Raw genomic sequence first — 22,793 nt, 5'->3', positions numbered from 1 at the left:
GTCCATTATGGATTATAATGAGAATTTCATTATTTTCATTTGTGTAAGTTTACTTAAAGTTTTATAAGGAAGATGAGGGTAAAATAGTCAATACACATTCTTTTATAACAACCATACTTTTTCCTTCTTTTCTCACTTGTTTACTATCATTTTTTAACAATTTTTTTATCTTAACCCAAACTTATTTTTCATTTCTAATTTATTTCGATAAAATTCACCAAACCATTTTCATTCTTGACTAATAATGAATTCTGTACTTATTTATTTAATAGGCATAATAGAGAATGAGAATTGATCAAAAGGTGCCGATTTTTTCATTATTTTAAATTGTTTGACATCTATTCATTTTTTTTATTTAAAATAATAAAAAATTCAAAATCCATAATAAACTTTTTGTCTATTATAAATTATGGTGAGAATTTCATTCTCTTCATTCATGCACAAGTTTACTTAAAATTTTATGGTTAAGATGAGGGTAAAATAGTCAATACATATTTTTTTATAAAAATCATACTTTTTCCTCTTTTATCACTTGCTCACTATTATTTACTAACAATTTTTTATTCTGATATCAAACTTATTTTTCATTCTATAATTTATTTTCGACAAAATTCACCAAACCATTTTTCATTCTTGACCAATAATGAATTCTTGTACTTATTTCTTTTAAATAGACATAATAGAGAATGAGAATTGATACCAAAAATAGCCCAATATATAATGGATTTGATATTCATTCTTATAAAAATGCACTATGGACATGACTATTTTCTCAAGCTCCAACAAGAGGGGTGTTCCTTGTTAGATAGTGTGCTACATAGTTGGATCCTCTAGGTACATGCATGGACCTATAGCTCGTACTCTTTTTTTTTTTTTATGCCAAAGGCCTATATCCCATACAAGCTCAGCTAATTTTTATTTATTTTTGGAAAATAGCAAATAGTGGTGGTGCCATTTCATAAAAAAAACTACTCCCAACTCTTTGGCAAATTCTTTGTATTCCTTGTCCAGGTTTGCCTTTTGATGGAGCTTTCAAAACTTTCGCATATGTTCAATTCTTGGCTTTTGAGTCGCTGTAAGGCAGATACCATTGTTTGTAATATCTTTGTTTTTGAATGAACTTTTTTACCCAAAAAAAAACACAAAAATGGCACTACCACATCTCTCATGGTAAATGGCAGAGCAAACATGTCATTTCATTTTTGGAGGAGGCCCTAGGGAGGATTTTCCTCTAACGATTCTTTTCTTTTGGTTTAGGAAAAATAATTTTTATTCAAATTGTAGGTAGGATTTAAAGTATTGGTATCGAATATCATATTGTTCATGTGATTTTAAGAGACATATTATCTCATAACGAGTGTTGTATCATACTATTTAGGGATATCATTGTCTCCCTATATTATAGCTTAATTACTAATTTATCCCCTATACTTTTTGAAATTACTAATTCAACCTCTAACTTTGTCCCCTTACCGTTAAACTATGTTAATTAAATGATCACATGACATATTTTATTTATTTAAAAATCTCAAATTAACCATATGATTTTATATTACTTATTTACATTTTATATTAAATTACATTATTATCCAAACTAATTAGGTAAAACTTAAACCTAATTAAACAATCTTCTTTTTTAGTTAAAAAAAAGAAAAAAAAAACTCATTTTCAATTTTATATATGTACTTTTCAATTTGGTAATAAAAAAAATAGTAATTCCTAGTTATTTTTATTATTTTATTTTCTAGTTAAATGTTATCAATTTTAAGAAATTTCTAGTTCTAATAAACTTTTATTTATTTATTGTCTAATTTGATGTCAATAATTTTAAGAAATTCCTACTATCAATAGGGTGGTTTTTTTTTTTTTAATCCAAAATAAAAAATATACATATAAAATTATTTCATATGATTTTTTGTTAAATGAGGATAATATTTTCTTTAGCTTTCTTAATTATTAAAGGACAAAATAGAGATTAAACATTCAACCTTCAATAAAGAAACACTTTAAGACATTTGGAACATTAGAACATTAGGATGTATCAGATGGTATACTTTAAAAGTTGATTGCATTGAAAGACGTTGGTGCTGGACACCCATATCTATATTTTGACAGAACCAATGCAATTACCGTTAAGAAAGCAATAATTTGAAACCAGAAACTAATGCCAATATAATTTGGAATCTCGATAATTGATATGCTCTGCGGATTTTGCTTGTGCTACTGCAGCAAATTGAATGAGTCTTTCTTTCTCTCTCTCTCTCTCTCAATCACACACCGTGAAGAAGAGAAGAGAACAGGGAAATGATGAAATCACTCGAGTGTGCACAAAAGGAAATGCTAATAGATAGCCTTTTGATTCTATTCTTTGTTTTCTTTTTCTTAAAAAAGAAAGGAAAGGGACCACTGTCTCCCACTCTCTGTGGCTTGGTCTTCTCTTATCTCTCTCTGCCTTTGATGAGATGAGATCTCTTTCTTCCCCTATCTTTATCACGGGGGAGGGTTCAAAACAATTCCAAAACGCATCAAAGACAAAATCACTGTACATGATTTTTCCAGCAGCACGCCAGAACTCTCCTTCCTTCCACAGACAGTTCCACATTTCCATCTAATTTGCAATTGGATTTTGCCTCCAAAAAATTCGATAACAAAAACCCACAAATTCTTTCTAAAAGAGAAACCCCAAGGAAAAAACCAAGAGAGGAAGAGATAATTGAAACCAGAAAACATTTTAAAAAATTTCCATACCAGATTTTCAATTTCTCAGCGTTTTGGGTTTTGAACTCTCTTCTCCATTACTCGATCCAACCAAAATTACACAGGACAGAGCAGAGAGTTAGAGTTAGGTAAAATAAACTAACAAATTAGCTCGTACCCTTAATTTCTCTTCCTTCCGAATTCCGTGACGGTGATTGCTAATTAAGGTGATTCTTTTGACTCTGGAATTGCAATCAGAGCAGGTCGCCAAGCTCTCTTCAGTAACCGTAACCGATACGATCCAATAGCGAAGCGCCTAGCCGAGGAGGAGCTATCCTCGCGATTGGTGATCGCCGATGGAAACCCTTCCGAGTCGCTGCTGCGTCTGATCTTCTCGGAGTGGGAAGCTTTGTTGAGATTGTTTTGTTGTAGTTCTTGCGGCGGAGGGGAAGAGATGAACAAATCCTTAAGAGTGTGGTTCATGAATCCCTTGGTCTTCTTCTCTGAAGACTCTTGAGGAGGCGAATCTGAGTTTACGACTTGTTCCCGATCCGGCGATTCCTCCTGACGGTACAATCGGCGGCCGCTAGCACTGCTGCGACCGAGCAACATTCGTAGGGTTTTACGGCGGCGGAGATGAATTACAGGGCTGGTGGTTGGGCTTCGCGTAGGACTTCCGGCGATGGCACACTGTGTAGCGAGAAGCTTGAATTTCTGCAACGTCGCCATTTTCCTCCGTTTTTCGGATTCCTTTGTGTCTTCTTCGTTTAAGCGAAGCTTCCAACGAATATATGGTTCTTCTTCCTCGGTGGTTCTCGCTTTTAATGTCTGCAAGAATTAGTTGTTGATGGGGATTCTAACGGGTTTTGCTTCAGAGAGAGAGAGAGAAAGAGAAAATGACGTTTTGGATGGATTCTTTCTCTCTTCATTACTCTTCTGTGGAAATTTGGTTTCTTTTAAATGGAGGCATGAAGCTCTTCCACTTCTCTCGGATTTGTCATTTGGGTGTGGATCTTTATTTATCCGTATTATTTATTTATTTATTTATTAATCTATTTATGTAATAATAATTAACGGAAAAGGGGAATGCTGGCCGGTGGAGTGGCAGGCACAATTGCAATCTTTTAATTCAAAAGCATACCAAAGTACTATTTCTCATGGGGAAGGCCACAAAAGAAAACTCTACATGTATATATATATATATAGAGATATATATGTAAATTCAGTTCTAAAGCCAAAGATCGTAGTTCTCGAACGAGTAATCGAAAAGATTCTGGAGCATCCTCAGGATTAGGTATTGTTCCCCCAATGATTGTAGTCCCAAGTACTTCCTGATGGGCTCTAATATGATCAGATTTATAAGTAAGCATTTCTTGTAAAATATGATCAACACCAAATCCTTCTAGAGCCCAAATTTCCATTTCTCCTACCCGTTGTCCTCCCTGCTTGGCCCTTCCTCTAAGGGGTTGTTGTGTAACAAGTGCATAATGTCCACTTGAACGCCCGTGGATTTTATCATCAACTTGATGAATTAATTTCAGAATCTAAGACTTTCCTATTAGAACGGGTTGTTCAAAAGGATCTCCCGTTCTTCCATCAAATATTCTGCTTTTTCCTGGATACTTGGGTTCAAATACCCACGGATTCGTTGTTTGCTTACTAGTTTCATATAATTCAGAAAACACTAGTTTTCTCAAAGCCTCTTGTTCACATCTCTCATCAAAAGGTGTTATTCGATAATGTCTGTCTAGCAAATCCCCCGCTAACCCGAGCGAACATTCAAATATCTGTCCTATATTCATTCGTGAAGGGACTCCTAATGGGTTGAAGACCATGTCAACAGGTCTTCCTTCTTGCAAATAGGGCATATCTTGTCTAGGCAAAATTTTGGAAATGATACCCTTATTCCCATGTCTTCCAGCTACTTTATCATCTACTTTGATTTCACGTTTCTGTGAAATATATACACGAATTGTTTCTGTATTATAATTGGAAACCCCCTTTTTCTGGATCCATCTCACATCAATAACTCGACCCCCTCCACCTATAGGTAATTTTAGACAAGTTTCCTTTGAAGTGGATACCTGAACGCCAAGTATGGCTCGTAATAATCTATCTTCCAGAGCATACGATGATTCTTTCGCCATCTGGGGGTTAATTTACCTACTAAAATATCACCCATTTCTACCCAAGATCCCAGCATCACAATTCCATTTCTGTCTAAATTTCGGAGTAAATGGGCTTCTAAATGCGGTATTTCATTAGTGATCCTTTCGGGGCCTTGGCTTGTCACATGAGTCCGAATTTCATATTTCCGTATGTGAAAAGAAGTATAAATATCTCCATATACCGGACGCTCGCTAATTAGTACTCTGCGTCTTCAAAATTGTAACCTTCCCATGGCATATAGCCTACTAATACATTTTTTCCCAAAGCGAGTTCGCCACCAACCGTAGCGGCACCGTCCGCTAAAACTTGTCCCTTTTTAATGCATTTACCCGGGTGAACCTTGGTTTTTTGGTGCATACAAGTATTTTTGTTGAAACGTTGATACATAACCAATGGAATGCTTAGAGTGTCTCCGTTGCTTGAGAAAGTGATCTTGTCAATATCGGTATAAATGATCTTTCCCTCAAGTTCTGCTATAACAGAAACCCCCGAATCTAAAGCCGCTTGGCGTTCCAACCCAGTTCCAACAATGCACTTCTCGGATCGAGAAAGTGGAACTGCTTGACGTTGCATATTCAAAATCATTAAAGACCGATTCGCATCATTATGCTCGATAAAGGGAATGAGGGAAGCCCCAATAGAAAAATATTGGAAGGGAAAAATGCTTCGAAGATGAACCTGTTCCCATGCAACAGTCAGGAACTCTTGACGGTATCGAGCTGGAACAACCTATTCTTCCGAAATACCCTGATTTAACGCCAAAGAATTTCCCACCGCTACCATATAGTATTCATCTCTATTTGGTGACAAATAAAGCATTCGTACCTCTTTTGATCTCTCAAATATTTCATAAAATGGGCTTTCTAGATAGCCCCAATGACCAATCCTTGCATGAATTGCTAAGGATCCAATAAGTTCAACGTTGATTCCTTCAGACATGTCAATTGGGCAAATACGTCCATAGTGACTAGGATGGATATCTCGTATCCGAAAACTAGCAATTCACCCTGTCAATCCTCCGGGACCTAAATAACTCAATTTTCGCCCATGAACTATTTGTGTCAAGGGATTGGTTCAATCCAAAACTTGAGATAGGGGGTGTAGGCCGAAAAAAGATTCATAAGTGGTTGTTAATGGAGTTGAAGTTACCAAATTCTGAGGAGTCGGTATCCATTTATGCCGAATTGCTCCACATATAGTTCCTCGAACCATATTTTCTAAGCGAACCAGAGCCAATCCTAATTGATCTTGTAAGAGATCCGCTACAGAACAAATACATTTATTTTTCAAGTGATTCATATCATCAAGTATACCCATTCCAAATTTCATTTCGATCAAATGATCCGCAGCTGCCAATATATCTCGCGGTAACAAAAATGTATATTTTGGATTAAAAAAAAAACTCTACATATAATTGTGAGGAATTCAATATGACCTTTTCACTAAAATATTTTAGTTATTTTCATCAGAGTAATTCATATTTTAAATTGCATATCAATCAAAATCTTTTTATTCTGGCGCATGAACTATTCTAGCAGACTAAGGCCATTAGGTCAGATTTGCACTTCCATGTCAATTGATAGAATTAAAAGATTTGTAGAATTAATAGGAAAAAAAAAAAAAAAAAAAACTCATTTTGCAAATAAAAAGATAATCCATAATAAGAAGCAAAGAGGTTTTTTTTTTTTTTTTTTTTAAATTAATACAAGGAAAGTCTTCTATGTAAAGTAAATTACCATAGCTTCCCCTTCCCCTCGGCCTCCTATATAGAGTAGGGGTGTAACGGATCGGATTCGAATCGGATAGTAGTATATCCATATCCGCATCCTATTATATTCGGATGGATTTCGGATAATATCCTATCGATTTTCGGACAGATTCTGTTGGTTTCGGATGATAATTTGATAGTTATTTTCTTAAGTAGATTTTTCTAAATGGGCATGAATATAGATTGAATTCAAATTTTCGACTACCTATTTACATCTTTACCTTTTTATTTGTGAGAGCTAGGTTTGAAATTTAAGAATTTAACAACTTTGGTAATTATTTTAATAGAAAATCTAGAAAAATAGTTACATATCATAGGTAAAATTTATAAAAGTAAGAATAATAAACTTAAATAAGTAACTTAATCGGATAATTTTATCGAACGAATAATATTCGGTAACAAAGGGGTAATACCATATCCGTATCCTATTAATAATCGGACGGATTCGGATACCCCTAAACGGATGCGGATGCGGATGCGAATTCGGAACCGAATTTCGGTTATCCATTTACACCCCTAATCTAGAGGCAACAAGTCCAACGAAGTCATGGGGTTTGAACCTTTGTCTCTATCACACATCTCTACTCCCCAGACCTATGGGCCCTTAGTCACTATGACTCGTCTGATGATTGAGAAAAAAGAGAGTGAACTAATGGACTTCTATCCAAAGAAAAAACTTCTAAAAAAAAGAGAGTAGACTAACGGATTTATATCCAAAAAGAGGTAAACTGATGGATTTTTATCCAAAAAAAACTAAAAGGAAAAAAGAAAGAAATAGTAAACTAATGGTCAAATCGGGTTCATACCTGGTTCGACCCTCGACCCCGGTCAAGACAGAGGGAACCGACTCGCTCCCAAGCGAACTAGATCCGAAGATGGCTTGCTTGAGGAAGAAAATTGATTCAGCTACAAGCACGCCCTAATCCTACTTATGGATTAGGGTAATTACCCTAATGATGGCAGACTCGAATTGACGGCTGCGGCTAATCATTATCGAAGGGATAATCATCGCATAACCTAAAGGGTTATCTCAGGATTCCTCTACTAGTCCAAACTAGTAGAAGTCTATTGCTCAACGGATCTAACTATTAAGATCCAACGACTACCCGAGGAAGGCTCAAGTGCATCCAACAAAGGAGATTCAAAGGTACACTCTATATAAACCTCACTACCATACGAGGTGAGGAGGATCAAAAACACACAATCTGAGACTCAGGTTTAGATACATACCGATAGACATAAACTATCAGCGGCTTACGATCTAGATCACCTTTCCCAGTTCTTCATTCCTTAGCTCTGTGCTTCTAGCAGAGCCATTTGTGATTAAGTTCATCAACTGACTTAGCCTTCGGAGGTGGACTCCCGACCCCCACGGTCGGGCCACATCTGACGCTTTCGTTTTGCAGGTCATCACGAGGAGATCTAAGAGCTAAGCAGATTTTGGACGCATCACATGGCATTGATAATTTCAAGAGAAGGAAGGGGGTGAGAGGTAAACTCAATGAGTGTGACTTTATACTCAGATGACGTGTTTAGCCTAATCTTATTAGAAAAAAGAAAGAGAGAAAGAGTAACATAAAAGAGATTGTGATGCTTGTAAAAAATATAAATTTATAAGGAGGATTTGACAATCCTAATAATGTTTTGAGGAAATCGAGACTTGGGCGAGAAAAAAAGAAGAATATTTTTTTTGAAAAAAAATGGTGTGTTTTATGTATTTAATTTTTATTGTGTCAAGAAAATGACATAAATTAATATAACAACATAAACTATCATGCAGTAATTAAAAATAAGTGTTTAAAAAACTTCTTCGAAATCTGAGGGAGACTTTACAAAATCTTTAGCCTTCTTAAAATCCAACATAGTAGTTGTGACTTGTGAGCTTCATATGGATTCTAGTTGTGTAAGGTACGTTACCATCCATGTGTCTATCTTTCCTCATTTTATTTAGAATGACTTCCTTAATTATAATACTCTTCCATGATTTGTTAGCATTTTGTTGTTAATTAAACTTTGCACCTATTTGAAGTCATCAGCTACATGAGTCATGCTTTAAAACCATTTCGTTTTATACTCCTTCTTGTCCTTAAGTCAGAATTAGGATAACTCGAAATGAAATTTAATAGTAACAAGTTTGAATTGTTCAAATACTAATCATACAAGAGTTAATTATTATGGCTAGAGCTTCCACATTCACTTTCAAAAATTGTTACTTTTTACTTATTTAAATGGGCAAGAGGTTCCACTAATAACTTTCTGGTCAAATAGTAAATGTTTTGGCTCTCTGGAATATGAAGAAAAAAATATGTAATGTACAGTTCTTGGCTTTGAATAGGAACCCAGCATGATTTAGTCCCTAAAATGGGAATTAATTATGCATCATTTCAATTTACAGCAAAGTTATAAGAAAATTTTAGATTATTGGATACTCCTTCATATAAGAATAAAAAGGATCCTTAACTAGTATAAAGTCCATTACTGATCAAACGACCTTCCATTGATCAGAAAAACACTTCTCAGATACCATGCCTGATGCTACAAATCAAAAATAAGCAACTGCACAAGTGACAATACTCTTCTTTGCTATTTACAAAACCCTCAATCCGTCATGTTCAATGATGTTACTACTGTAACCTTGAGTACTGCACAGGATAACACAAGCAGATGGAAAGAAGTTGAAATCACAATTACAATCAACTAATTTTGCATCTGATTATGAAATTATAACTTATTCCTCCCATGTATTTTTGATGCATAAATAAGAAGGGGAAACTTAAGCACTGATATTAGGAGTGGATGACTCACTAATCCACCTGGTGATCACAGTATCAGGGGAAACTGGTGGGACTGGATTTTTCAACAACTCTGTTGTGTCATCTTGAACTACCTCTGGCTTCATGCTGTGATCTTCCTTCTCAATTTGCTTCAAACACTCCAACACCTCATCCATTGCAGGTCTCATATCCTTCTCAAGTTGCAGGCAACGAAATGCCAACTCGGCTACTGCTGTAATCTTCCTTTTTACTGTATAATCTGAGTCAAATCCAAGACATGGGTCTACCAATTCGTGCAAAGCTTGACTTTGGATTTTGTTGATTGCCAAATTAGACAAATTAATCTCATGCCGGTGCCGAGTGATATCTACAGCAGGTTTTGATGATATGAGCTCAATCAAAACCACCCCAAAGCTATATACATCACTCTTGTCTGTGAGCTGGTAGCACTGGTGATAGTCGGGGTCAACATACCCAGGAGTCCCTTGTGGTGCAGTGGAGACATGAGTGACATCTGTGGGGAAGAGACGGGATATTCCAAAATCAGCAACTTTTACACGGAAATTGTTGTCAAGGAGAATGTTGTTGGTTTTCACATCACGGTGTATGATATCAGATACATGGAGATAGGACAGTGCCGTTGCAGTCTCTATGGCAATGTTCATCCTTATAGGCCAACTGAGAGACCCAGTCTCTGTTTTTCTATCACCATGAAGATGATCAGCCACAGTTCCATTGGGTATGAATTCATAAACAAGGAGGAGTTCTCGACAGTGTCGTGAAGTGCATCCATATAGCGTGACAAGGCTCTGATGGCGTAAACGGGTAAGGATGTGTATTTCATTCATGAACTGCTCAACACGCTTGTAGTTGTTTTCATACAGGCGCTTGACTGCTACCTCACGTCCATCCCGGAGCTTGCCTGGTAAAAAAAACATTGGAGGAGGCTTTGTCAAGCAGAACACATGATTTCCTGTATAAATTTAATGAAGGTGTGCTGGGGTGGTGAAGATAACCAAGTAAGCAAAACACAAGATCCTACTCCTTATTTACCATAGTACACGGTGCCATAGCCACCATCCCCAAGTTGTTTATCAGAATTGAAGTTGTTAGTAGCATCTTCGAGTTCCTGATAAGCAAATACATGGACTCCAAACTCGAAGTAGGCACTTCCATTTTCAAGCTCCGTCGAGGTTGGATTGGATTGCATCTTTGCAGAGAAGGAAGGAGAAGATAGGCTTCTGGCTTTGGCTGCATTGAAGAAGCCACCCTTGCGATAGCGGCGTCGGTTGTAGATGAAGAACGCTCCACATCCTATGATAATTCCACCAGCAAGAGAACTAAAGCCTGAGGAGAATACAAGAGATTATCAACAAGAGTAGTAGGGAAAAAAATAACAATCTTAAGAGGTGAACTTAGAAATTTAGTTTTTAAATGTGAAGAACTTTAACACATCTTAGAGACATGATAATGAGTACCACAATTAAATTCATAATTAGAATTTAGAAAACACAGAACAAGTGTGTACCTATTATGAGCTTCACACTGAGATTCATACTGGACCCTGTCAAAAAATCATGAAGACCACCAGATTGTTTAGTTGAACGAATAATGAGTGGGGATAATTATCAGTGTGCATTTCTCTCCTAAAATTGGTTAGAACATAATGAAACAAAAGAGTGTTGAGACCTGCCTGTTGAGCCTTTTTTTATAAGTTCTACTTACAAATAATGAGCTACTGACATGTCAACAAATGGAAATATTAATGCTACAATAGGGCAGACTGTACTCAGATTGCCTGGCCCTGAGACAGAAGCAACATAGTGTATGTCCTGATTTCTATCCTGTATTTGCACATTCAAAGGTCTATTAGGGGTTACATGGATCCCACAAAACATATCATCTTACACATTTTACATTTCATAGAGTAACTCCATACAAGAAAAACCCAACATCCAACACACAAAGAAATCAATACCAGATCAATCTCCAGAGAGTGGTTGGAACACAGGAAATGAGGAAAATTGAAGGATGAACAGCCATCTTGATACAGGAATCAAGTGCTTGCATATCTGGAGTCTGCTCTTCGAAGATTCAGTAGGGAGTAACAGAGAGTTCTGAAGAATTCATATGAGTCACTGCAGGAACCTACTATCATGGTCATAAATCACCATAAAAAGTATGCTCTTTTGGGAAACTGAACGGATATTTAGAAAGTTTCTCACACAAATAACCTCAAAAGGATGAACAAAGGATTTTAGGCAGTTTTCACATAGATACTGCTCAATCCTCGACAATCTTTGGGGTTAGCATTGAAGAAGGGGAAGCTGATATTGTGGGCTTCCACGGTGACATGAAGTACAATGTGGGCCATCTGAGCTGAGTGAAGAGGAATGTAAAAATTAAGGTGCAGAAGGAGAAGCAACACCAAAACTACAGGAAGCACTAGACTTGCCTCTATGGTAAATGCAAGTGTAGGAACAATTCCTTCATATGTGACCTACTCAAAAAATTATGAACAAAAATTAAGGGCAGAGGGAGAGAGACTCATTACTAATTGCATCTAATCAGAAGTGAATAAATAATTCACTGCTTTGAAAAGTCCTATTGGGTAGGGGTGTAAATGGACCGGATTCGGATTGGATAGTAGTATATCTATATCCGCATCCTATTATATTCGGACCGATTCGGATAATATCCTATCGGTTTTCGGACGGATTCTGTCGGATTCGGATGATAATCGGATAGTTATATTCTTAAGTAGATTCTTCTAAATGGGCATGAATATAGATTGAATACAAGTTTTGACTACCTGTTTACATCTTTACCATTTTATTTGTGAGGGCTAGGTTTGAAATTTAAGAATTTAACAACTTTGGTACTTATTTTAGTAGAAAATCTAGAAAAGATATATCACTGATTTTTTAGGTAAAATATCTACAAATAAGAATAATAAATCCAAATAAATAACTTAATCGAATACTTTTCCCTCACAAATAAAAAAGTAAAGATCTAAATAGGTAGTCAAAAACTTGTATTTAATATATATTTATGCACATTTAGAAGAATCTACTTAAGAAAATAAATATTCGATTATCATCCGAATCGGATTTCAGTTATCCATTTACACCCCTACTATTGGGACTCCAAAATTAGAGCAGTCCATAAAGGTAGGCTTCAGGCAACTGTTTTGATCAACGGTCACTCAATGAATATTTGAAAATAAGTGGCCTTAACAGGGAGAATGCTCCACTTGAGCTCATGGTTAATCCCCAAAAGGAAAAAAATGAGTTTCAAGCTGAGATTTAAGAGGCATGATAGCTTCAGGGAAACTGAAGACAAGACAAAACCCACTGTTCTTGCTCCCTGATCAATTTGCGAATGAAACGATAATAATTATTTAAAGAAAAAGGAATCTCAGATTCCATCCCCAAAGAAAGAAGAAAGGGGTTTGACCCCCTAAAAGAGGAGGAAAAAAAGAAGAAAGGGACCAACCGTGCTTGCTCTCCGATCAAGTCTTTAATCTCCTCTTCCACTTGCTTCTTTTGTTAGTAAAATAAAAAGCAGAAATTTTTTTAGGGTGAGAACAGAGAACCAAAGATGGAAGAAAACAGAGAACAAGTGAGACACGCAATTGGTATTTAAGCAATCAGAAGTGAACTAAGTCACCGTTTTGAAAAGTCTTATGGGACTCCTGTCAGATCAGTCCAGCAACTGTTTATGGTCAAAGGTCACCCGACCAATGGTTGAACATTAAGCAGCTTTAAAGGGGAAAATGCTTTACTTGAGCTCAGATTTCAATCCCAAAAAAAGGAAAAATGGGTTTCAAGCTGAGATTTAAGAGGAACATGGTAGCTTCAGTGAAACCGAAGACAAGGCAAAACCAACTTTTCTTGGTCTCTGATGAATTTGCGAATGAAAAGATAATTATTTAAAAAAAGAATCTCAGATTCCATCCCAAAGAAAAAGAAAGGGACCGACAATTCTTGCTCTTCGATCAAGTCTTCCTCTTCCACTGCTTCTTTGTAAGTGAAATCAAAAGCAGAACGAAATTTTAGGACGAGAACAGAGAACCAAGATAGAGGATATAATTACCGCATTTGGCAAGGTGTGGGCGATCACGGCACATACAACGAAAGCTGTGAGCTGTATCATTGTACCCACAAATCCCACCGCTTCGTTGGCATCTGCTGCAGCCAGAAGCATTCCATACCAAATCAAAACCCTCCTTCAACAGCTCTGTGCTATATGACGACACATCAGCGACTCCGCTACCATCTCTGTTAACTGGTGCGATTACCGGTGGATTACAATACCCTAAATTCTCCGCTTTATCCCACAAGGTATGGTTGAGTAACGCCAGGGACGAGCTGCGACTACAGTTGATCTTGTAAACTAAAAATTCAGAAGGCAGGGGTTGGCTGCAATTGAAGTAAAGGTAGAGATCTGCCTGGTTTGGACCGTAGCGGAAGGGTGTCCCATTAAGGGAGAGGTTCTGAATTTGAGATGAACACCCACTTTCTGCTTGAACTTTGGCGTCAATGACTCGAAGAGTTTGGTCTTGGTAGGTAATATTACTTACAACATAGTCAGATGTAGATAAATTGATTGTGGGCTTCCCTTTCTTGCATGTCAGCTGAAAATCAGGGAGACCACAGAAGGATTCTTGCTCGCCAGAAATCCAAAACGGGTATGTAATACTGGGTCCTTCTTTGCAACTACTGAAGTTCTTGCTACAAGCTTCGTATCTCCAGTCTGCGCATAGAGCTGTTGGCACAGATAAAAGTAATAGGAACACCAAGCAGAAGGCAAGGATCCTTAAGTCCATTGGCCATGTCGACGAAGATGGTTTGCACGTCATGAACTGGGTTTGCTCATCCATTTTACAATTCAGAAAAACAGATGGAGAGGAAGGAAGAGTATAAACAAAGTGATGGAAAATAAATCAGAATAGATTGCGTGGAACAGAGGGAATCACAACAGGAACAGGTGAGGACCAGAGCTCACCAATCTCAATGGCTCCCGAGTGATCTTAGCTTTGACTCTATGAAGGGCATCGTGGTTCCCTTGTCCGCATGGTCGGCATGGCATAAGGCAGGTGTTCCATTCAACTGGAACTTCCATAGCTATCCATCCATCATCCATGGTCCCCAAATACTTAGTCAGACCGTGCAGAGATTACATTCGAATACAATATTATTATATCACCTCTGTGATATATTCTAATCTTTACACAGAGGAGGTGTAACTTTGACTTTCAACTTTCAACTATCCATTCTCAAATGTCTGCTCCAACGCATTCATCTTCTTGATAATTAAATCTAAGAAGAAATCCATTCAGAAATTTTGAAGACCCAGAGATTCCGATGTATATACTAATTAACACAGTTGTATCCAAGCTTTACTTGAATCAGCTGTGGAATCTTTTGAATGATTTAGTTCAGTTACCTTTAATTTTGATGTATAACTTAAATATCCTACAGACTTCTCCGCCCACCTCAGATTTTAGGAACTAAAGAGAAAATTCAGAGACAAAAAGTGGAGAGAACTGAGTAATTGAAAATCGCAGATGAGGATCCATGAGAAGCTGGACTCACGTGCAACAGCAGCAGGAGCAACAATAGAACAGGTTTGGTGACTGATTTAATATGCCGTGGTGTCCGCAGTTGCCACCTTTTGCTTTGCATTCACTGCAGTAGCCTTTTTGGATTAAAGGGCACCAGAATGGGTAGCTTATATTCGGTCCTTCGCTGCAGTTCGTAGGTCTGCAAACTTCGGATTCTGGGTTCAATGATTTGACTTCTAGGATTAGGGATGTGACTGGAAGGATGAACAGACAAGGGTGATGTTAATGAATACAGGGCAGGTGTCCCTGCACCATTAAATCATTTTCACAAGTATCGATCGACGAGTCTAGCGGCGGAATGGGTTTAGAACAGGGGAATTAAGAAAATAGAGACAAGGAGACGATAGAGCAGAGGATAGCAAAAAGGTTCCTCAATCAATCATTTTTCCAATTGAAAACTATCTTCTTTCATTGATGGTTTGTAGGTCCAACACTCCAAGGGCCAACTAAGAATGGGAAGTGGGAGCACTGGAAAAGAAGTCCTCTGGTAGAGAAAGTGAGTTTGGAGCATAGTGAACGGTGTTAAACCTGGGCACGTTTAAGTCTTGGGCCTAATCCAATGAAATGCTTTTAACCTGTAAGAAAAGCTTACATATTTATCAACAAACCATCCATGAATTAACAATGCCCTCTATTGGCATTAGCTATATTTGGTTTATAAGAACAAGCATCGGGCATACTTGACCATAAATGTGAAAGAAACAAGCAGTTAAACTATCTTATCTAAGATTAGTGTTTCATGATCGAATATGATAGCTTTCTGATCTCCTTCCTGCTAAAGATTAGCATTGTTGATAGGTAATATTGGGTCTATAATCTATCATCCCACTTGTTTCTCTTTATGATGATAAATAACCGACTTAACTCAGTCGTTTAGAGTATTGCTTTCATATGGTGGGAGTCATTGGTTCAAATCCAATAGTTAAGTGTAACTTATTAGGAGTCTTTAAAATCCTTCAATGATTGATTTCAAAGCAGAGAATGGCTGAAGGAGCTCGACCGAAGGAAATGGGAAGATGGATGAAAAGAGTGAGAAGGAAGTACCTCATACTCAAAAGGTGTAGGAAGTACCTGTGGAAGTAGAAGTTGCAGTGTAACATATAGATAAAGAAACAATCGTTAGGAGATCATGCTGCTGGTTGGATGTCTAAGGTGCATTATCTACATTGTCTGCTCTATTTCATGCATTGTCCAGAGTATTGGATTTCATGCTGATGGGAACTATGAAGTTTCTGTTATGTATCTCTTAAAGCTAGGGTATGCATCAATACCATTGGAAGAGATCATGAAGTGAACCTTCCTAGAATTGCATTTGCTCTTATTAGTAGGTGAGGATTTCCTCCACAGAAAAAAAAGGGGGAGACTAGTTTACTGTAATAGAAGAGATTGAAATCAAGGATAATGTTGAGGAACTTGTTTGGACATTGGTGGGTCTCCCCAAATCTGAATATGTACTAGTTATTCTAAGAGTTTTAGGTTGTAGATGGCCCTCTAGAACTATACCATCAGTATCACAGAGGTTCCCACATTGTATCTGCAACTTGACATCAGTTAAGCTTGACTGTAATTTCGAATCAGTTTGTTCACAACACAGATGATGATGGCAAGAAGGAAGAGGAGATGACAAGGGAGGAGGTTGATCAGATGTCTTTGTAAGGCACTTGCAAAGTCGGAACGTGCTTCCATATTCAAATAAAATAATGTCTCTTCTGATTGGCTCCATTCTCAAATGAAAGATCTAACTTTGACTTTTGACTTTTCAACTTCCATTCTCAAATGTCTGATCCCAATCATCGCTGTAGTTATCACCAAAAAATTTTGAGAACCATCGAAAAGAAGGAATTTGAGATCAAGCCCACTAAATATTTTTTGAAGATTCAGTGACTATGAAATGCAGAGACAGAAAGTTGAGAGAAAGAGTAACTTAAAATAAAATCGCAGATGAGAATCCCTGAGGTGGTGCACTCACCTGCAGCAGTAGAGCAGTTTCGGGGAGTGGATCCGTAAGGGCAAAAACAAGAGAACACTTTGTTTTCTTGTCCGCAATTGCCACCGCTTGCTCCTGCATTCACTGCAATGGTCATTTTCAGTCCATTCCAGCAGAAACCCTCTTCTTAACAACTGCGAGTAGTTCCTCGCATCAAAAAATTCCTTGTAACCCCTATGATTCATGTCTACCGGCGCTCTCACTACCGACTTGCATGACGGATAGGGAGAACTTTGATTGTAATGGTGCTCGAATACGACGAATGAGTTGTTTCCAATGTGCTCATTCGTACATGTAACCGGGATAGAATTACCAGCAGAGATCGATGTTGTGCAATTATAGAAGAAAATGAGATACTGGGATTTATTGTGGATCCTGTAACGAGTGCCATCAAGAGAGACATTATACAGGGGAACATAGCAATATCTGCTCAAGGCCTGAGTGTTAACCACAAGAAGGGAGTAGTCATCGTAGGAGATGCTTCTGATGCGGTATTTCTGCTGCTTCTGGGGAATCATAAAGCCTGGTTTTCCACCATAGCAGTTCACCTCGAAGCCATCGAGACTACAGTTGCTAGCTCCAGTGGAAGAATGCTTGAATGGGTAACTTATATTTGGTCCCTTGTCACACCTCCAAGGTCTGCAAGCTTCGTATTTCAGATCAGACGATTTAGCTTCTTGGGTTAGAGTTGCGATTAGAAGGATGAGAAGGGCTGTGTTGATCAATACAGGGAAAGAATCCCTGCACGAATGAATCATCTTGGGAAGAAGAAAACAAGAAATCCAAGAATCCAGGCTAGTGCAGAGGATAAAAGAAGAATCTATCGGCACCCTTTTTTGTCTGCTCGGCTATACAATTTTAGATCTTATAGCAGACTCCATCTGAGAAGGGTTGTATCTAATAAGCTTCAACAGGGTAACACCAAGAAGAAAAGAAGAAAAAAAATCATCCTTTGAATCTTTGAAGTAACATGCACCGCAGCACTAGTATTTCATTTTATATTTCTGTAAACTACATATAAAATGATTCCTCTCTGTCAACTGGTCCTTCCTTTTTCGGTATGTGGCAGTACTATATTGTACATATTATTGATGTGTTTCAGTGTTTGAAATCTCTCCTATTTATTAATTCAAATAATATACCTAAAACTCAATATAAAATTTTATTATAAATTAAAAGAGTAAAATAAAAATTCAGGGAAACTTCAAAGGAACCATATTTCAAGCATTTGTCTACTAATTGAAGCCATCCTTTTCATGGAACATTGAGAAAGAGAAGTCAAAAGGGAGAAAAAGTTAATTAGGATTATAAATAAACTGATTCTTGAGTGGGTTGCAATCTCTCTTGGTCCCGATCATTAACCTATTCTTAAACTGCTTTAGAAAGCAAATTATTTGATTAATGATATATGATTAGTCTACACAAGTTTGGCAAATTTTGACTTGACTCAGGCAATTTTTTTATAGTTAATTGCGTATGGATCGGTTACCAAACAAAATTGTATAGATCCATTTAATCTATATTAATTCCTATGTCTTAGTCTGGAGATTTTAAAAATCTAAAGATTACAAATCTATAGATTTTAAATTTATGGAAACTTGGTTCATAAAACTAACTATTTGGTTATTTGAATCTTTAGAATGAAATCTATAGATTCATCTTAAAAAAAACATCTATAGAGTTACAGTTCAAATATTTAGCCCTTTTGATAGTAAAGATGAAATCTATCAACGAGGGTTGGTCCAAGTGGTAAGCAGCTTAGTCCGCTTAAGCAAGGTTCCGGTATCGAAATCTTGTGAATGCAAAAAATCCTCGCTAGGAGATTCACCCACTACAACCATTGTCAAACCCGGTTAGTCTAGGCAAAGCCTTCGAAACAGGGGTTGGCAACCAAAAAAAATATGAAATCTCTCATTTGTGAATCTAGAAATTTGAAATCTCTAAATCTCTCTTAAATCTTGTGGTTAATTCTAGCCTAAATCATGGACTACAAAAAGCCACCATAACAGATGGGAAAAATACTAATAATTAATCTTGAGAGTGACTAAGTTGGTAAAAATCAACACTTTCAAATAAAAAGCCAGAGTTTAAATCCTTTCAAAGAGCCAAAGACAAAACCAGATTATACTATTTAATATCCCATGTCTAATATATAAAAAGCACCTATTACTAAAAAACGAAGAAAAAAACTAATAATTTTCATTCAACATTTTTCATGTTCAATGGAAATAATCAAAGTAACTTGTGGTTCAACATGAGAAAAACCTAGAAATCTCAATGACTTCAAAAGAATAGAATGGTTGAAGGAGCTGGGGAAGGAATTTGATGGATGGATAAGAAGGCTGAACAGGAAGTATCTTATAGGCTCAATAGTGAGGAGTTAGAGCGTTTGTTGGTTTTGTTTTGTTTTTTTTTTTTTCAAAAAAAAAATAATAATAAGGGAACTTTTTGGTAAGATTTTAGATAGAGAAATTAACTATGAGAAAAAGGTGTTAGAGGTACGTACCTGTGGAAGTAGAAGTTCCAGTATAACAGGATGAAGGACCATGAGGGCAAAAGCAGATAGGTTGGCTTAAAGAATGGTCATGCCCACATTCTCCACTCGAGTTCAGGCATTTCCCACAGTAGTGGGTTTCCTTTGTATCGGAATATTTCACCATAAAACCTCTTTTCAGGGTTTCTGGAAGGGTAGATTTCTTCACCAGCAGTTGTTGAGCATCCGCTTCAAGAATGGGAACTACTATGCTGTGTTTGCATGTCTTCAACCTGGGGTACTGATCAGTACCATTGGAAGAGATCATGAAGTAAACCTCCCCAGAATTGCATTTGATCTTGTTAGTGGTTGAGATTTCCTTCATAGAAGGACAGTGGTAGAAGAGGGAGAGGTTAGTTTTAGAGCCGCTGTAATTGAAGAGATTGAAATCAAGGGTAGTTTTTAAAAACTTTTCTGGACATGGGTCTTCCCATAAATCTGCTCTTGCTATTCTGAGAGTTTGGGGTTGTAGATGTGTCTCCAGAACCCGATACCTCTGTGATGCCATCACTATCTCAGAAGACCCATTGTTGCAGTTGAGCTCGAACCCAGGTAACCCACAATAATTAGGTCTCCCGTTCCCCCAGAAAGGATAACCTACGCCGGAGAGGTCTCCACAGTTGTATTTGTTGCTGCAGCTCAAGTACCTTTCATCAATTGAGCTTGATGACGATTTCGAAACATTGTTGACAACACAGATGATGATGAGAAGAAGGATGAAGAGATGAGAAGGGAGGAGATATATCAGATGCATTTGGAACAATGAAAGAAAGAGCAAGATAATTTGTTCTGAAAGGAGAGGCTATCAGCCCATATTGCTTTAAAGAATATTGGTGAGGATTATTCCCCCGAGAGGAAAATGTCAAACTATACTTCTGAAGATTTCCTTATCTTCGTGAAGTTCCTTTCTTACCTAAATTTTTTCTGAATTTTCAGTCCTCATGCTTCATGGCTTTACTTACTTGTTACTGTTTCTGATCTGTGACCATTAACCAGACGTAATGGATCATAATCAATGACAGCAAATGTTAATTTCTGGATTTTTTATTTCAAACTCCAAGTTCTTCCTCATATTATGTCTTGATTGACCAGAAGTTAGACTTCCTACATATATTGAAAACATTACGTGTAAATATGAAACCTTAGATTCTTTTGTCCTTTGAATTTTCATTGCACTTACATGTTACATGACAGAAGTACACATAATCATCTATAAGTAGCTGGACCTACGGACCAACCTTTGTTTGATGATTTTTATAGAACCTAAATGCAAAATATATTATAGAGAATATAATATAAGAGATCTTAAATATTAAATAGAGAAAGATCCTAAGTACATGAAGGCATGAAGTAGACAATAAACAACTACTTTAAAGCATCTGAGTTAAATAAAAATATGAAAACTAATATATAAGATATTTGGATCCAACAAAAAACATCACTATCAATTTACCGTTTTTGGGTGGAAAAGATTACTAATATACGACCTTGCTTCATTCCTACGCATTAATACTCAAGACAGTCATGCAATACATCTCGGTCCGTCTTGGTTGAGATTTTGGATCCAACGGTCCGAAATTTCGCTTGACTGTCATGCGCATGACTAAAGTAATTTCGACTAATATAAAGAGGAACAGCATGCCAAAAGCATTCTAGAAGATAAGAATAGTAACTTGACTTGACCCTACTCACATCGAGAGGCCAAGAGGTTGCAAGATACTTGCCTTCTAATATCTGAGATAAGCATTTAACAATAATAATAAGTCTTATTCTAAAAAATGGGAAGGAATATATAGAATTGTACTTTTCAATCAGATGTATTTGTGATTATATTAGATAAAAACTAACCTAAGTTATAACGTTCTTTCTCATGGTTTACTTATCTTAAAATTAAGTTTTGACCTAAACTTTTTCAATTCCTTTCATCTGACCAAGTCATTTTTCCATACAAGGGTATTTAAAGGTTTACATGAAATGAGGTTGTACCAGCTATTTTAAAGGTTTCCATGAAAAATTCTACCTATATATGGACCAGGTGCTCATGGTTTATCTAACATATTTATTTGGGAAATGTAGAATTTATACTATTAAATCGATTATACTGCAACTCTGTTTTTATATCATATCATATAAAGAAGGTGTAGAAAATTTACCAACGGGGCAAGTGGAATTGAAACCCATAAGCGTAGTATCAGAGCAAAAGCAGAGGAATTGCTTGGCGGTTTCATTGAACCCACAACGCCCACCGGAATTCTCACAACCAAAACAGTTTCTGTCGATTCCCCAGGTCAACTCAAACCCAGATTGCAAGGCATTTGCATAGGTGTTCCCAAGATCTGTCACATTAGATGAACTATTGACAGGCACCACTACGCTCTTCTTACAATACTGGGTCAATATGTTCCAATCGGACCCTGGCAATTGTTGAATCTGTGCATCCGTAAACACATAAGAACTGTTCTTACCATTCGATAAACAAGGTATGGGAGAGACGTGGTGGTGGTAGAGTGAAGAGATGTTGGTGCAGTTGAAGAAGAAAGTGAGGTTCAGATTGGAAGAAGTGTATGTTGTGTTGGGAAGGCTTGAGAGGGAAACATTGTCGCCTGGCCTGGGGCATATTTTGTTGTAGAGATCAGTGTCGAGGAGGGTGAAGGTGTCGGCGGTGTAGTTGATTTTCTTAACGTAGTAGACATCAAGTGGAAGGCTAAGGATGGGTCGTTGGTTGAAGCAGGAGATGCCAAAGGAAGGGTAACCGCAGAAGATAGAAGAAGTTTGGTTGCTGATGGGCCAGAAAGGGTATTTGATTGTGACATTGTTGCCGCAATCAAAAGATGAATGGGAGAGACTGGAAGATGAATTCAGGGAAACACCATCTGATTTGTTCATAATTGTTAACAGTAGAAGGAGAAGAATGAGATAACAGAGAGTTTGTTGAGGCATGATGGCTGGAGGATTGAGAGGTCAGCAGAGTTCAAAGCTCAGGGATGAAGAGAAGAGAACTGCATTGACCCAATCACAGAAACCTTAATAGTAGTAATCTCCAGAAAAAGATCTGGTGAAAAGGGAATTGTGCTCTGCATGATGCATTACAATGACATGCATTTGGCTTTGTATTTCAAAAAGAATCCTATGTTCTTCACTAAGTCCCACTAATATTAGGTTTCAAAAACAAAAAAAATTGTCTTATTTTAAGATTTAACATTCCTTTCAACCATGAAATGAATGAGGAATCCCTCCCC

General features: G+C 37.1%; 4 protein-coding genes across 4 annotated transcripts; all 4 read right to left on the bottom strand.

Annotated features, from left to right (window-relative positions):
• Window positions 1-2,919: 2,919 nt before the first annotated feature.
• LOC149024674 (uncharacterized) lies at window positions 2,920-3,426 on the bottom strand. Its single transcript, XM_089143517.1, has one exon. The coding sequence runs from the start codon at window positions 3,424-3,426 to the stop codon at window positions 2,920-2,922; it is 507 nt and encodes a 168-aa protein (XP_088999643.1).
• Window positions 3,427-9,243: 5,817 nt separating this feature from the next.
• On the bottom strand, window positions 9,244-17,960 carry LOC149024673 (LEAF RUST 10 DISEASE-RESISTANCE LOCUS RECEPTOR-LIKE PROTEIN KINASE-like 1.2). Its single transcript, XM_089144892.1, is given in 5 exon segments — window positions 9,244-10,330; window positions 10,462-10,755; window positions 10,937-10,972; window positions 17,004-17,094; window positions 17,096-17,960. Coding segments are annotated over 5 exon segments (2,028 nt in total). The 5' UTR covers window positions 17,780-17,960; the 3' UTR covers window positions 9,244-9,407.
• A 1,553-nt stretch (window positions 17,961-19,513) lies between these two features.
• LOC149024672 (LEAF RUST 10 DISEASE-RESISTANCE LOCUS RECEPTOR-LIKE PROTEIN KINASE-like 2.7) lies at window positions 19,514-20,308 on the bottom strand. Its single transcript, XM_089143516.1, has one exon. It carries the CDS (start codon window positions 20,306-20,308, stop codon window positions 19,514-19,516), a length of 795 nt encoding a protein of 264 aa, XP_088999642.1.
• Window positions 20,309-21,669: 1,361 nt separating this feature from the next.
• Window positions 21,670-22,440, bottom strand: LOC149024671 (LEAF RUST 10 DISEASE-RESISTANCE LOCUS RECEPTOR-LIKE PROTEIN KINASE-like 1.2). Its single transcript, XM_089143515.1, has one exon. The coding sequence runs from the start codon at window positions 22,438-22,440 to the stop codon at window positions 21,670-21,672; it is 771 nt and encodes a 256-aa protein (XP_088999641.1).
• Window positions 22,441-22,793: the final 353 nt, after the last annotated feature.

The sequence above is a fragment of the Hakea prostrata genome, chromosome 2, assembly GCF_041222555.1.
Source record: "Hakea prostrata isolate BN-2017 chromosome 2, UWA_Hpros_2, whole genome shotgun sequence".
In the NCBI taxonomy this organism is placed as follows: domain Eukaryota; kingdom Viridiplantae; phylum Streptophyta; class Magnoliopsida; order Proteales; family Proteaceae; genus Hakea; species Hakea prostrata.
Note: the sequence above shows the minus strand (reverse complement) of the source record. Positions and strands in the feature narration are given on the sequence as shown.

What these genes read in the sequence shown, in the direction of transcription:
- LOC149024674 (XM_089143517.1), bottom strand. Translation starts at nt 3,426, where the DNA reads ATGGCGACGTTGCAGAAATTCAAGCTTCTCGCTACACAGTGTGCCATC.
- LOC149024672 (XM_089143516.1), bottom strand. Translation starts at nt 20,308, where the DNA reads ATGCATCTGATATATCTCCTCCCTTCTCATCTCTTCATCCTTCTTCTC.
- LOC149024671 (XM_089143515.1), bottom strand. Translation starts at nt 22,440, where the DNA reads ATGAACAAATCAGATGGTGTTTCCCTGAATTCATCTTCCAGTCTCTCC.